At 36.1% G+C, this 14,584-nt stretch overlaps 1 protein-coding gene across 4 annotated transcripts in view; it reads left to right on the top strand.

Moving 5' to 3' along the window:
* LOC150082171 (uncharacterized) overlaps positions 1 to 14,584 on the top strand; it is a 324,507-nt gene that overhangs the window by 134,829 nt on the left and 175,094 nt on the right. For all 4 annotated transcript variants that reach the window (XM_090380026.1, XM_090380025.1, XM_090380027.1 and 1 more), the window contains one exon: positions 1,063 to 1,283. In XM_090380026.1, the coding sequence (XP_090236152.1) occupies positions 1,063 to 1,283 (221 nt within the window). The remainder of the gene's footprint in view (positions 1 to 1,062; positions 1,284 to 14,584) is intronic.

The raw sequence follows: 14,584 nt of genomic DNA, 5'->3' as shown, positions 1-14,584 counted from the left end.
GTTTTTTTTTTTTTTTTTTTTTTGTACTGCTTAGGGCAAACACAGCCCAGTTCTAGAGTTTAAAGATGCATATAACAGCTGTTATGTTTCTTGCACCTTTTGGATCAGTTAATGAATGATCTTGCTGCCATTGTATTAGCTTATGACTGGAAGATATTCAAGCAGTGAATGTGTGTGGGATGGAGGAGAGAAGCATAGCCAAGGCCTCAAGGAGTTGAGTACAGATGTGTGGAAATTTGCCTTCAGCAAGTAGGTAGTTGATTGTTGGAACAAACGTCTATTGGTGTATTGGAAGTGAGCAGTTTGATTAAATTCAAGGAAGAACTAGATAAACTATTAGAGGGGATGGACAAGTGATATGGGATGGAGTTTTTTTTTTTTTTTTTTGTTTGACTAATGATGTATAAGCTTGCTTTTTTTGCATAATTTTCCACTGCTAATACTAATATCTTTGGCTTGTGTTTTGCAGAAATAAAAATTTTATCACTTCATATATCATATTTCTTTGAAACGGAAAGTAATTGGCACCAAGAGTAACATCACTTCTATTCTTGTTTAGGAAAAATACTTTTTCGCAACATGCAGAGCATATTAGTGTTGATATTATTTGTTATGTTAGTTTTATATCAGCATCACATTCCTTCCGTATACCAAGACTTTTTCTTTTTTTTCCTAACAACTTAAAGCCCACAGCAGGTGGGCTTATTATGGTGGTTGTGTTGTCTGTTTATCTGTTACTTGCTCGAACTATTGTTTTAAATATTCTAATCGAAACTCTTGTTCTGATTGTGCCACTGATATCATTCCCCTTTCTGAATGAAAGTCTTTATTTCTCATTCTACTTGTCTGATAATAATATGAACATTCATATTATTATCAGAAAAGTGGAATGAGAATATATTGCAAAAACTATAAACTGATAAGTTTATAATCAGTTTATAAAGTTATCAATTATAAACAGTTAAACTGACACAGTATCACAGTTTAAACAGTTTATAAATGTGATAAAAATTAATTTTTTAAAATAGTACTAACCAAAGTGTTTTTTTTTTTATCTTTAAGCGTGGGGTATTGGTGAGAAGTAAGGCATTAATGCCTGATCTCATGGAAAGTTCAGATACAGAATGTGATAAAGGACAATCTAAAGACTCAAGAGATGCATTTGAATCACAGAAAAAGGATGATGATTCCAGAGTTTCTTCAGATGAAAATGCAGTTGCATTTCCTAGTTTGCCAGATAATGTCTTGAAAAAGTTGTCCATATTAAGCAGCAAAGGTGATGGGTAAGTTGTATTAATATTTTGATTTTGTATTCATTTTAGAATTTTCCTGCAAACCAATTTCTCAGCGGCAATAACAAGAGTGCGCTTGAGCTGTTGGCTGCTGTTGTTCATTTAGATAAAATTTCCCCAAGAACGACTAGAAATGTTGGAAGCCATAACTAGTGTCTTTGTTTTCAGCCTCCTTAATTGTTAGGTTTTTGGTTTTTTGAACAAGATGAGCACCTACTAGTGTAGCCCTGAGTCACAATGCTGTATGTAATAACTTTATCATTGCCTTTCTTGTACATATTAGGCCTTGGGGCCTGTTACAGTCATGTGCCATCTCCTTTGAAGTTTCCCATGGATCCCTTCCCAGTCAATTTCTAATGTCTAATGTATTATCTGTTTTGGGATTTTTTGACAATTCGTTCTCTGCGCTCAATCTATCCATCTTCTATAATTTTGTATGTGTTCAGTTATTATTTTTTCTTTAATTCTTCTATTGTACTCTGATTTCTTTTTGAAGTGAAACTTTTTTAGGCACACTCCATGCAGTTTTCAGATGGGAGTAACTTGCATTGGTGGATTGACAAAAAATGCAACAGAACAAACTAAGCTATAAGCAGATGCATTAGAGGTGCTCTGAATAGCCAACTATCATACTAGGCTGAATACACCGGTTCTCGTCTGATCACCGAAGTTAAGCAGCATTAGGCCCGGTGTAGTTGACTTTTTGTCTTCTTTTCTTTTTAATTAGTAATGTAATAAAGTGTAAATCTGTGCTTTATATCTTTACTTTTATAGCTTGTGGATAATATTCCTCTTATTTTCGCTTATTAGAATCACCGTTGATAGAATTAAAATTCAATTTGTAAACACGATCACAATGACTAGCACTTACTGCATATTGTATAGTGAATGGTATTTTGTTATAAAGTATCCATCATAAAGTGATTCGATCGTACAGTGAACCAATTGTAAAGTGGGGGTCCACTGTAGTGAGTACTGTAAGGCGTATAGAGCATGTATATGTGCAGTGTGTCCATGGATTAACAAAAATCACCAAGAAAATGCAACACAAAATCATCCCCCCCCACCAGGCATGAGCGATGCATGACCCAATCAGTACCCTTACTGATTGCGTCATGCTATTTCTTTCATCATTCTCCACTGCATTTAATAAAAAAAAATTTTGATGGGAAAAAATTTATAATTCAACATATCGAAGACTAATAGTGAGCATTGTAAGGTGTATAGAGCATGTATACGTGCAATGCGATCGCCAAAACCATCTCCATTGAGTACAAAGGAGAGAGATCTAAGCTACTTCGACAGTGAAATAAATTACAGCATGCAATGGAATTGAACAAAGAAGCCAGAGAAGATCCATCCACATATTCAGAGCCTTACATCTCCCCTGAAATGTTAGAAGTGAATTTGGAAGGAGCCATGGAAGTTGATACTACAAATGAAAATGAAGAGTCCTCGAAGCCCAGTTGTAAACGAAAAGTGAAGGAGGCAAAACCGACTGCCAGATGTACTCCATTAAATTGTTTAACATGTGATACACAGCCAGAGCAGCAACAGGATTTTAAGAAATACTAAAGCATCCATGCACAGTTTAAATGTACATCCCTGGATAATGATTTCAGTTCAGTCTGTTCCATGTATTTGGTTCAAGAACGATGTAAAGATTGCAGCAGCTCGAGATCATGCTCTTCTTCAAAGATTGTAGCAGCTTGAGATCACACTCTTCTTCAAACAGCATTTCCAAATGAGGATGTAAATCAAATGTTGGCATATAACAGCTTTTGTGGCTCTCTCAAGAACAAAGTGATTCTGGCTCTATCAAAGTCAAATGGTTTTAAATATCATCCGATACCACAGCACTTGCCGAAACTAGATTTGGTAACGGAACGTCTGATATCTCCAAGGCTCCTATTCATGCAGATTTGTTGCCTGTGGCATTCATACAGTCAATATGGGATCCTCAGTCAGGTGATAAATGTTCACCTAAAGAAGTTTCACTTAACTTCCGCTATGCATACTCGGCACACACACAATTTTTTTTATAAAGTCTGCTGTAGCCAGCAGTTCTTTTCATAAATTGCATCATATTGCATCTCTGTAGCCATTATTCTTCTTTCATCCTTTTTATATGTGGTCCAAGCTTTAGTTCCAAATAGGTGTTACCATTAGCATTAGTAGAGGCATATGATGCAAGAAAGCAAGCTTATTCATCATCAGTCAAAAAAAAAAAAAAAAACACAACCACTACTCCCATTTCACCCCTCCGTTCGTTCGAAATACCTGTCCAGCTGAGCCTTAAATTTGTTTAGGCTATCAACTTCAACAACAAGTGATGGAAGTCTATTCCACAAACCAACTGCCCGCTGGCTAAAGGCAAATTTCCGCATATCTATCCGACATCCGTCCTTCCTCAATTTGAATTTATGCCCTCTCAGGCGATTATTCTGAGCAAGAGGAAGGATCCCATTGGCATTGAGCATGCTCAAGCCATTCAAAGCCTTATACACCTCTATCAGATCACCTCGCCGATGCCTAGTCTCCAGACTCTGTAATTTGCAAAACTTAAGCCTTTCTTCGTAAGAGCAACAATTTCTTCCATTCACTAATCTTGTTGCCCTTCTCTGTACTTGTTCCAGCAGCTCTACATCCTTCTTGAAATGAGGCCTCCAGACCTGTATACAGTACTCAAGGTGTGGCCTGACCAATGCCTTATACAAGGGAATAATCACATCCCTATCCCTGCTAGAAAAATTCGTGTATATCATTGACAAGACACCATGAGCCACTCTTGCAGCTCGTCTGCACTGCTCAGAGAACTTCATATCTACCTGCACAATTACCCCCAGGTCCTTTTCATTCTCTACCACTGTCAGCGTAGTACCACAGAGTTGATACGTTGATCTGGGGTTACTGTTTCCCATATGTAGTACTTTACGTTTGTCAATGTTAAACTTCAATTGCCACCTCTCAGCCCATCTGCTCAACCTTTCCAGATCCTGTTGCAGCAGCATAGCATCAGTGGTGTCCTTAACAACCCTGCCAACCTTTGTATCATCTGCAAACTTGGACATTAAGCTTGATATACCATCATCAATATCATTTATAAATACAGAAAACAACAATGGACCCAACACTGAACCCTGAGGAACTCCACTAATAACATTAGTCCACATTGAGCATTGTCCATTGATTACCACTCTCTGTCTTCTGCCACTCAACCATCCCTTTATCCATAACAGCAATTTGCCTCCAATGAAACACTGCTCCAATTTGTGCAGCAGTCTTCCATGCGCAACAGTATCAAAAGCCTTTCTAAGATCCAAATATATAATATCAAAGTTATTCCCTGCATCCAGTTCTTTTGTGACTACATCATAGTATCCAATCAAATTGGTCAGACAAGACCTGCCCTTAACAAAACCATGCTGTGTCTGAGCTATAACTGAATTCTTGTCTAGATGATCTGCAGTGCTTCTTTAACCAGTGCCTCCATTAATTTTCCTGGAACCAAAGTTAAACTAACAGGTCTATAATTACTTGTGTCAGCCTTTGATCCTCCTTTGTGAATTGGGGTTACATTTGCACATCTCCAGTCTATGGGTACCTCCCCTGAGTCCAAAGAAGCTCTCATAATTGTGGCTAGAGGTTTGCTTTCTTCCTTTGCTGCCTCCTTTAATATAACTGGATAGATCCCATCCACCCCGGGTGCCTTTTTTTATATGTTTATTTTTTTTTTATGTTTATGCTCAACAATTTCATAAATTCTATGATGGGAAATTGGAGATTAACTGTTCATGGCAATATCCCTCAAAAACATGGAACATGTTTAGACTCTACCATTCACAGATGATCAGATTTTAACTGCCCATTCTAAAGGATGATTTATAATGTTCAATCCACCATTTAAACTTAATTTCAAAAAAAATAACATGGAAATATCAGTAGGGAAAAACCAGAAGTTATGGAGTCCCAAGGGAAAGGTTAGTCTGGCTAATGTTTTGTAATTCTTATTCTAATATGTTTTTGAATAAATGAAAGTCTAAAAACTTGATTTATGATATCTAATGCTTTTTTGTAGTTATCTTGGAGTCTGTCTTTTCCTTCCATGTATGTTAGGCAACGTCAGAGGTTATTTAAAACTGTTTACTTGTTCTAGAATTTGATTTTCTGTACATGTTTTGCTTCTCATCAGTTCCTTTACCTTGGGACTCCATAACTTCTGGTTTTTTCCTACTGATATTTCCATGTTATTTTTTTGAAATTAAGTTTAAATGGTGGATTGAACATTGTAAATCATCCTTTAGAATGGGCAGTTAAAATCTGATCATCTGTGAATGGTAGAGTCTAAACATGTTCCATGTTTTAGAGGGATATTGCCATGAACAGTTAATCTCCAATTTCTCATCATAGAATTTATGAAAATATTAAGGAGAAATGGTGAGAGGTAGTGTCATTATTAGCATTAGCATTAGTAGAGGCATATGATGCAAGAAAGCAAGCTTATGCAGCATCAGCCAAAAAAAACCAAAAAAAAAAAACCCTTCCACTTCACCCCTCCGTTCGTTCGAAATACCTGTCCAGCTGAGCCTTAAATTTATTTAGGCTATCAACTTCCACAAGGGATAGAAGTCTGTTCCACCAACCAACTACCCGCTGGCTAACGGCAAATTTCCGCACATCTATCCTACATCCATCCTTCCTCAATTTGAATTTATGCCCTCTCAGGTGATTATTCTGAGCAAGAGGCAGTATCCCATCAGCATTCAGCATGCTCAAACCATTCAAGGCTTTGTACACCTCTATCAGATCACCTCGCCGGTGCCTAGTCTCCAGACACTGTAATTTGCAAAACTTAAGCCTTTCTTTGTAAGAGCAACCCTACGTTCCGTTCGCTAACCTTGTTGCCCTTCTCTGTACTCATTCCAGCAGCTCTACATCCTTCTTGAAATGAGGCCTCCAGACCTGTATACAGTACTCAAGGTGCGGCCTGACCATTGCCTTATACAAGGGAATAATCACCTCCCTATCCCTGCTAGAAATATTCCTGTATATCATTGATAAGACGCCATGAGCTACTCTTGCAGCCCGTCTGCACTGCTCAGAGAACTTCATATCTGCCTGCACAATTACCCCCAGGTCCTTTTCATTCTCTACCACTGTCAGTGTCACTCTTACACAGAGTTGATGCATTGCTCTGGAGTTGCTATTTCCCATATGTAGTTCTTTACATTTGTCAATGTTAAACTTCATTTGTCACCTCTCAGTACATCTGCTCAACCTTTCCAGATCCAGTTGCAGCAGCATAGCATCAGTATCGTCCTTAACAACCCTGCCAACCTTGTATTGTCTGCAAACTTGGACATTAAGCTTGATATACCATCATCAATATTATTTATAAATACAGAAAAAAACAATGGACCCAACGCTGAACTCTGGGGGACTCCACTAATAACATTAGTCCACGATGAGCAGTGTCCATTAATTACCACTCTCTGTCTTCTGCCACTCAACCATCCCTTTAGCCATAGAAACAATTTGCCACCAATGCCACACTTCTCCAATTTGTGCAGTAGTCTTCCATGTGCAACAGTATCAAAAGCCTTTCTAAGATCCAAATATATAATATCAAAGTTATTCCCTGCATCCAATTCTTTTGTGACTACATCATAGTATCCAATCAAATTGGTCAGGCAAGACCTTCCCTTAATAAAACCATGCTGTGTCTGAGCTATAACTGAATTCTTGTCAAGATGATCCTGCAGTGCTTCTTTAACCAGTGCTTCCATTAATTTTCCTGGAACAGAAGTTAAACTTACAGGTCTATAATTACTTGTGTCAGCCTTTGATCCTCCTTTGTGAATTGGGGTTACATTTGCACATCTCCAGTCTGTGGGTACCTCCCCTGAGTCCAAGAAAGCTCTCATAATTATGGCTAACGGATTGCTTACTTCCTTTGCTGCCTCCTTTAATATAACTGGATAGATCCCATTCCACCCCAGGTGCCTTTCTTGTATTTATCTTCAACAATTTCTCCTCCACTTTACTCTCACTTATTTCAAGATCATCTAGCTCACTGCCAGTGTTAACTTCATCTATGGCATTCCCCTTCCTGAATAACTCCTCATGTGTGAATGTAGATGCAAAATATTGATTTAGTTTGTTAGCTACCTGAGCAAGATCATGAACAGTTGAACCATCGATATCAAGTGGACCAATCTGATTCATCCTCTTCCTTCTAGAGTTTACATAAGTAAAGAACTCCTTGCTGTTTTTCTTTGTATCCCTTGCCAAAGATTTCTCGTAATCTGCCTTCGCCTGCCTAACCTCCTTTGTAACTTGGTTACAGATCAACTTATATCTATCATAGGCTTCTGTGTCACATGTTAATTTATATGTATCCCATGCATTTTTCTTCTCTGCCATATGTCTGATTAGTTCATCTGACATCCATTTAGGCCTGAACCTTGAACAATATTTCTTAGTTGGTATGTAAAGCCTAGTAGCTTCCAAGATAAGTTCTTTGAATGTTTCCCATTTTGAGTTTGCTGTTGGTAACATCATCAGTTGGTCCCACTGTATAGAATTTAAATAATGTCTCAGACCATCGTAGTTGCCTTTACGAAAGCAATAACCCTTCCCTTTACCCCTGATGGTAGTTACCTCCTTGAGTAAATCCCACTTCAGCGCACTGTGATCACTGCCACCTAGTGGTTCATTTATCTGCAGATTCTTAATGCATGAAGAATCACTACTGATAATCAAATCAAGAGTATTGCTCCCTCTAGTTGCCTCCCGAACATGCTGATTTAGAAAACAATCGTCCAATAAATCCACAAAAGCCTTGCTAGTGTATGAGTGACCAACCCACAAATTCCAGTCAATATCTGGGGAAAAGGTGTCATCTAACACCTTTGTTGATTGGTTTTCAGTGTGAAATCTCTCCATTAATGTTTATTACTATTATATTTTTCATATTGATGTTATATATATATGGCTTTTTTTATTTCATTTTGGGCACTTTCTTCTGTAATAATTTATCTCTGCTAACATTATCAAAATTTTATTTATAGTCTGTAAAAACTGCATGTGTTTCCAGTTTGTATTCTTTGTTGTTAATTAGGATTTTGATAACTGAGAATAAACTGGAAGAGAAATTGTTGAAGCTTAAAGGGTATTCTACTGCGACAAGACCTAGAGAAGTGTCAACTGAAGTTCAACACTGATGAATGAAAAGTATTTTGGGATTACTGCTACTGATAAATGCATATGGGTAGCAGTAATTCCATCATAACATACCAGTTGGGTGCTGCCACACTCAAAATAGTGGAGAACAAAAGAGATCTTGGGGCTAATTCCAACGTAAAGTTCTCTGAGCAGTGCAGTCAAGCTGCTAGGATAGCTCATGGTGTTCTGATAGTGGGACCAACTGATGATGAACGACAAGGATATAATTATTCTGTTGTATAAAGCAATAGTTAGACTGTCATGAGTACTGTATACAAGTGGTAGATGACTTTCATCAACCTGTGAAATACCACCACTTTGCTTATTGGAGGCTTGAAGTGGTGAAACCCATGTTTAGTCTCTAGAGCAAAGTTTCCGGAATCCCCCCCCCCAATACTTCTCCTTCAACCCATGCACCAAAACCTAAGTACTATAGGTTTTGATACCTTTCGTGTTTGGGGTTTTTATAATAAAAAAAAAAAAAAAAAAAAAGTCTAGAAGCTTCATTTTAGGAGGGATGTGGATCTGTTGGAATGGGTATAGAGAAAAGCAACATTCAGTTCTGCATCCTTTCTCTTGCTCAGATAACAGACATAAGAACACACAGATTTAAATTTAAAGAGGATGGTTTCAGGACAGATATGCGAAAATATTCTTTCAGCCAGAAAGTAATTGACTGTTGGAAGAAATTTCCATTTGCTGCTGTGGATGTGAATAGTTTTAACCAATTTAAAGAAGGATTGGGCAGATTATTAGAGGAAATGGACAGATGATGCAGATAGTTTTTTTTTTAGGAGATACTGTACAAGCTTGCATCCATACATAATTTGCTAATACAGTCGATTCCGGTTATTCGGGGCATATCAGGACTAGTGCATTTTGGCCCGATTAAGCGGCTGCCCCGATTATCCGAAGTTTCACATAAAAAAAGTTAAAAATGCAATGGACCCCCGCTTTACAATTGGTTCACTGTACAATCAAATCACGTTACGATGGACTCACCATAGTTCACTATATGATGTGTAGTAAGTGCCGGTCATTGTGATCAAGTTTGTGAATTGAATTTTAATTCTATTAAACAGAAATTCTAATTAGCAAAAATAGGGGGAATATTATCCACAGGCTATAAAAGTAAAGATATATTAAGCACAAATTTACCTTTTATTACCTTACCAATTAAAAAATTAAATGATACATGAAAATTGGAAGAATATACATGATAATCAGAATAATTAATACATACTAACTAGTTGACATTTCTGTTCACTGACATTTGTGGGTGGGGGTTAAAATTTAAAACAGTAAAAAGATAAGCAATCAATAACAAAGAACACAGCCCACACATTGTCAAGTAACATGATACTCGCAAGTGAGAATGGAGTAACATTCTCACTTGCGATTCCAATATAAGTGAGAAAGATTTACTACATGAACCCTTTATTAGGAACCTATTGAATTCTGATACTACAAAGGATGAATTCAACAGAGAATCATTAATGCATTTGTCAAAGATAAATGAATGATATAGGGCATAATTCATAATTTTCTAAAGGGGTAAGAGCAAATATTTCTTTGAAGAAGTTGTAAATTTAACTTCATTTGCACATTGTGGAATAAAGGACTCTCCCTCCATGAATGCAAAGCTAAAAAGGAAAACCATCTGTTTGAATTGTCTGAAGAGAAAGTTTTCTTATCACACTCTGTACATGCTATAACTTGTTCCACTTATTTAAAAGATATTGAGTATGCAAGATTGAGAACATGGAAATACTTATTGTGGTAATTGAGAATTATTGGACAAATTAATATATTGGACAAACCTTTCCTAGCAAATAGCTAGACAAGTTTCTTTTTCTCTTAATTCCTCTGAAAATTTATTAATCCCACTGAAAGCTTAACTTGCTCTGAATTTATTAAATAAAAATAATTTTATTTTACGAAACCATTCTGAACCTAGTTGAAGTTGCTGAAGTCAGTGAAATATCGGTTTTGTTATGGTGACGTGTTTAATGGTAATGGACTCAAGTTATTTTGATTCATCATCTTTCATTTAATTTGACTGTCATATTGCTTGTCTCTGTATACAGTTTTATGATCACCATTGCCTTTTACTTTATTTTTCCTTCTGTACTGGATATTAAATGTGGTTGAGCTTGATAAAGAAAGGAAAGAATTAATATGATATTAGTAGACTATGCTTGATTGGCTTTTATCTGTTACAATATGATTGCATTTTGCATGGAAAGGTTATCATACTTTGGTAAGGACCACTTATGCATAATAAATAATAATAATAATAATATTCTCCTTTCTGTACACATTGTACTCACCATATTCATATTTTCGATATTTTTTATATTTTCACTCTATAATTCATATTCATGTTTTCGATATCCCTGCAATGATTCTTCCTCTTGCTCACATTATGCACCTGAGGGGGACATAAATTCAAATTGAGGGAAGACAGTTGTAGAATAGATGTGCAGAAATTTGCCTTTAGCCAGCGAGTGGTCGATTGCTGAAACAAACTCCTATCTGTCTTTGTGGAAGTTGAGAGCTTAAATAAATTCAAGGAAGAAGCAGGCAAACTTTTGGAACAAATGGATGGGTGAAATGTTTTTTTTTTTTTGCTTAATCTCAGGGGAGTTTTTAGAGAATGTGACACCTGGTGCAAATTGCAATTCGGCACCCTCCTTTAAAATTTTTTTCATATGTGTATGCAAGTTCTAGATTTTCAGCCATCCCTTAAACGTTGGCACCCTCGGAACAGCCTGCCCCTGCTTAATCTTCTCTCATTCCTTGCAACAAAAACAGAAAAAAAGCATCCCATTTGGATGTATCATATCCTGCTATAGACAACTTCACAACTTTCAGCTCTTTGCTTTGCTGCTCTAGTCTGATGCATTTTTTTTAGCTCAGATTTAAATTAAAAATACTACACCAAACTAAAATATATGAGTACAATCATAATGTTATGCTATGTACTATGCTTTGAAGTCACATTCATGTTATTTTTATAAATTTAAAGTTTACTAACTTAATAATGCATCTGATATTAATTATACTTCTACAGAATTACATAAAAGAATATTAATTAGGTTTTATATTGATGCAGTGAATACTGAACAGTGGTGGCAGAACTGACTTATTCTGACTTTTATTAATATAATAAAAGTTATATAATTTAAAAATATATATTAAATTTGTTTTGTTTCTAAGTCAGTGATTCATGAAATAGTGTCATGGCAAACAGCTTGCCACAAGTGTTCTTTAGATAAACAAAGTCCATAATGATAATCATCAGTGTTATTAGCTCCTGTGGATATTCCAATTTATCTTCATTTATCCAAGTGTAGCTAACTTGTGTGACCATTCTCTTAAGTTAAATTATTATAAAACATTTTGCAGTTTAACCAGTGTAAATGTCTTATTGTTTATAAATACTAATACTGGCTTTCAATATGTATTGACTTATTGAACATATAAATAAATTAGCAGATTATTAATTCAGTAATCTAAATGACTAATATATTTCTGGACTGTTGAATTGAGCATTGATTAATGAAATATGTATATACTCTGTGTGCGTTCGATTTAATGAAACTATGCCCATGTGAGACTGACTATTTTTGTGGCATGGACACTTGGTGGTCTCATTAGCTGAGATATAATAGTTGGAAGAGGAAACTCGTCAAAATTGACTATCCAATAAGGCACCAAGGTTATTTGATTCACTATAATTATAAACAAAAATACCCATTATAAAAGTAATTATAGGTTGTTCAACTACTGACTGGTTGTTTGAATTGGAGTAAACTAATTCAGCTTATTACTTCCCATAGTCTTGTTAAAAGTGGGATACCTATAATGTAACGTCCTGAAAATTATAATCTACAGAAATTCAAGTCTAATGTCAACAAGTAACTTTTATATTTTTTTAACCTTCACCCTCGTGAGTAGCACAGTTGGTAGAACTGCTGCCCCACACACACACATCGGCCTGAAAAGACCTGAGATCGAATCCCGTCTGTGACGTGAGGAATTTTTATGGGCCTTTTTCACAACATGGCCGAGTTAGTTGGTGTCAGGCGAGGGTAGCGTGGTTTTTCCTCACGTAAACTCGTTTTTTTCGTCCAGCAAAGAGAATATCAACCGCATAACGCACGCATTTGCAGACATATTATATACGGCGCAATATGGCCAAAGTTGCTGATGCGCATAAAAAACTCTAACCTTCACCCTAGTTAATCTTCAACCCACGCGCAGTACTATAGGTTCAAATAATTTTCGTGTTTGGAGTTCTCATTAAACAAAAAAAGAAGAAAAGTACATTGGTACTTTCTTCGTTTTCCTTTTCAGGGGCTTTTTCACAACGTGGCTGAGTTAGTCGGCCTCAGGCGAGGGGCAGCGTGGTTTTTTCTCCCACGAAATTCGGGATTTTCGTCCAGCAAACAGAAAATCGACCACAGTAATATTATTTATCGACCGCCATATATATTATCTGTAAATTTACAGATAATATATTTTTATTATATTATTTACAGATTATATTGCTTTAGTCTCTGATGCCACTAAAATCTTACAATCCCTTGTCTTTCTTAACCTTCAACCCATGCACAGTACTAAGTACTGTAGTTTCTAATACCTTTCTTGTTTGGAGTTTTCGTTAAAAAAAAGAAAAACATTGCAATCCAAGGGAATCACTCCCAAGTCTAAAAGCCATCACAATTAACCTTAATATATTCAGGCATTCTCTCTCGCTGCACCCTGAATTTTGCAGTGTATTACAGGGCTTTTACTTCCCTTCTGGCTTAATAGTTTTTCTAGTAAATGGACACCTGTAATTTCCATATTGTTGATTATAGTAAGAGTATTCGCCATATAGTGCAAAGAAGCCACAGTCTTTTGATGCACTGGCAAAAAAAAACAAAAAAAAAAAAAACATGTAGATAAGAAAATACAAATTATACACTTCGTTCCTCATACAGTTAACTAACTAGTTGACATTTTGAACATATTCAAAATGTCAGCCCCAACTACCTGCGAGGGCAACTCGTTCCCACATCTATGGAAGAAGCCAGTAGTTTGTTCATTTCTTCTTTTTATTTAAATACAGTATGTGTAAAGCTCTGTCCCTTTCTTTGCTGATTTAGCTAATAATTTCTCAAACTGGCCTTTACAGATCAACTCATGCATGAAAGTTTGCCTTCACTTTATAACCGTTTCCACACTATCTGTTTTTTGGTTCATTAGTACAGTATATATACATAAAGCGGCTGTTGTCTTCCCATGTCTATCTATCCGCTTGTAATAACTCGACTTCAAGTAGTGGTTTTTCATACAGTTTTATATTTGACTCTTTTTGAAAGATTAGTCAAGTCTTTCCAAATTTCATTAAAATCAGTCCAGTAGAAAACTGATGATTATTTTTTTTCTTTTATACATATGGTGTAGGTTATCCATATACCCCATATTACATGTATAGCTTAAGCGCTGAATGTTGTTTGTTGTCGTGCTCTGATCGGAGGAATGAATAGATAATATGGCGGATGCGCAGAAGCGAAATTCTCTCAGATCGTACATTAAAGTTGGGAGAAATTATTAGCGTAAACAAATAGTTTTATTATTTAATAACGCTAAACTTAATGTCATTACCAAATGATTTTTATTTTACGTCAATGGATTTTCCATTTTGCTCTTTATTTTTAATTATTATTAAAGATATACAGTAATTGAAGAGCTGCATTTCCGCTAGTGCAGTTAGTTCCCCACATCTTTCTGATTTGCTGCTGAGCTAAATAATTACATCCTGCTCATGGCTTCACAGCTTTTCCTTTCAAGGACATCAGGTATGTCACCGCAGGAAAGGCATGCTATTTATGTTCACATCTCCATCGGTACTCTAGTATTTAGTTTGATTTTCATTTATTATTATTGAAATTGCGGTGGACTTTATAAATTTAATGGGAAGCTACAGTGATACTGTTTCTTCACATTATCTAAAGCAATCTACGGAGAAACGACTTCTTTTTGATTATCTACATCCGATTTAACTCTGGCTACCGGGA

Source organism: Mastigoproctus giganteus, chromosome 8 (assembly GCF_048544385.1).
Source record: "Mastigoproctus giganteus isolate SK-2022 chromosome 8, ASM4854438v1, whole genome shotgun sequence".
Classification (NCBI taxonomy): Eukaryota; Metazoa; Arthropoda; class Arachnida; order Uropygi; family Thelyphonidae; genus Mastigoproctus; species Mastigoproctus giganteus.
This window is presented reverse-complemented; position numbering and strand designations above follow the sequence as displayed.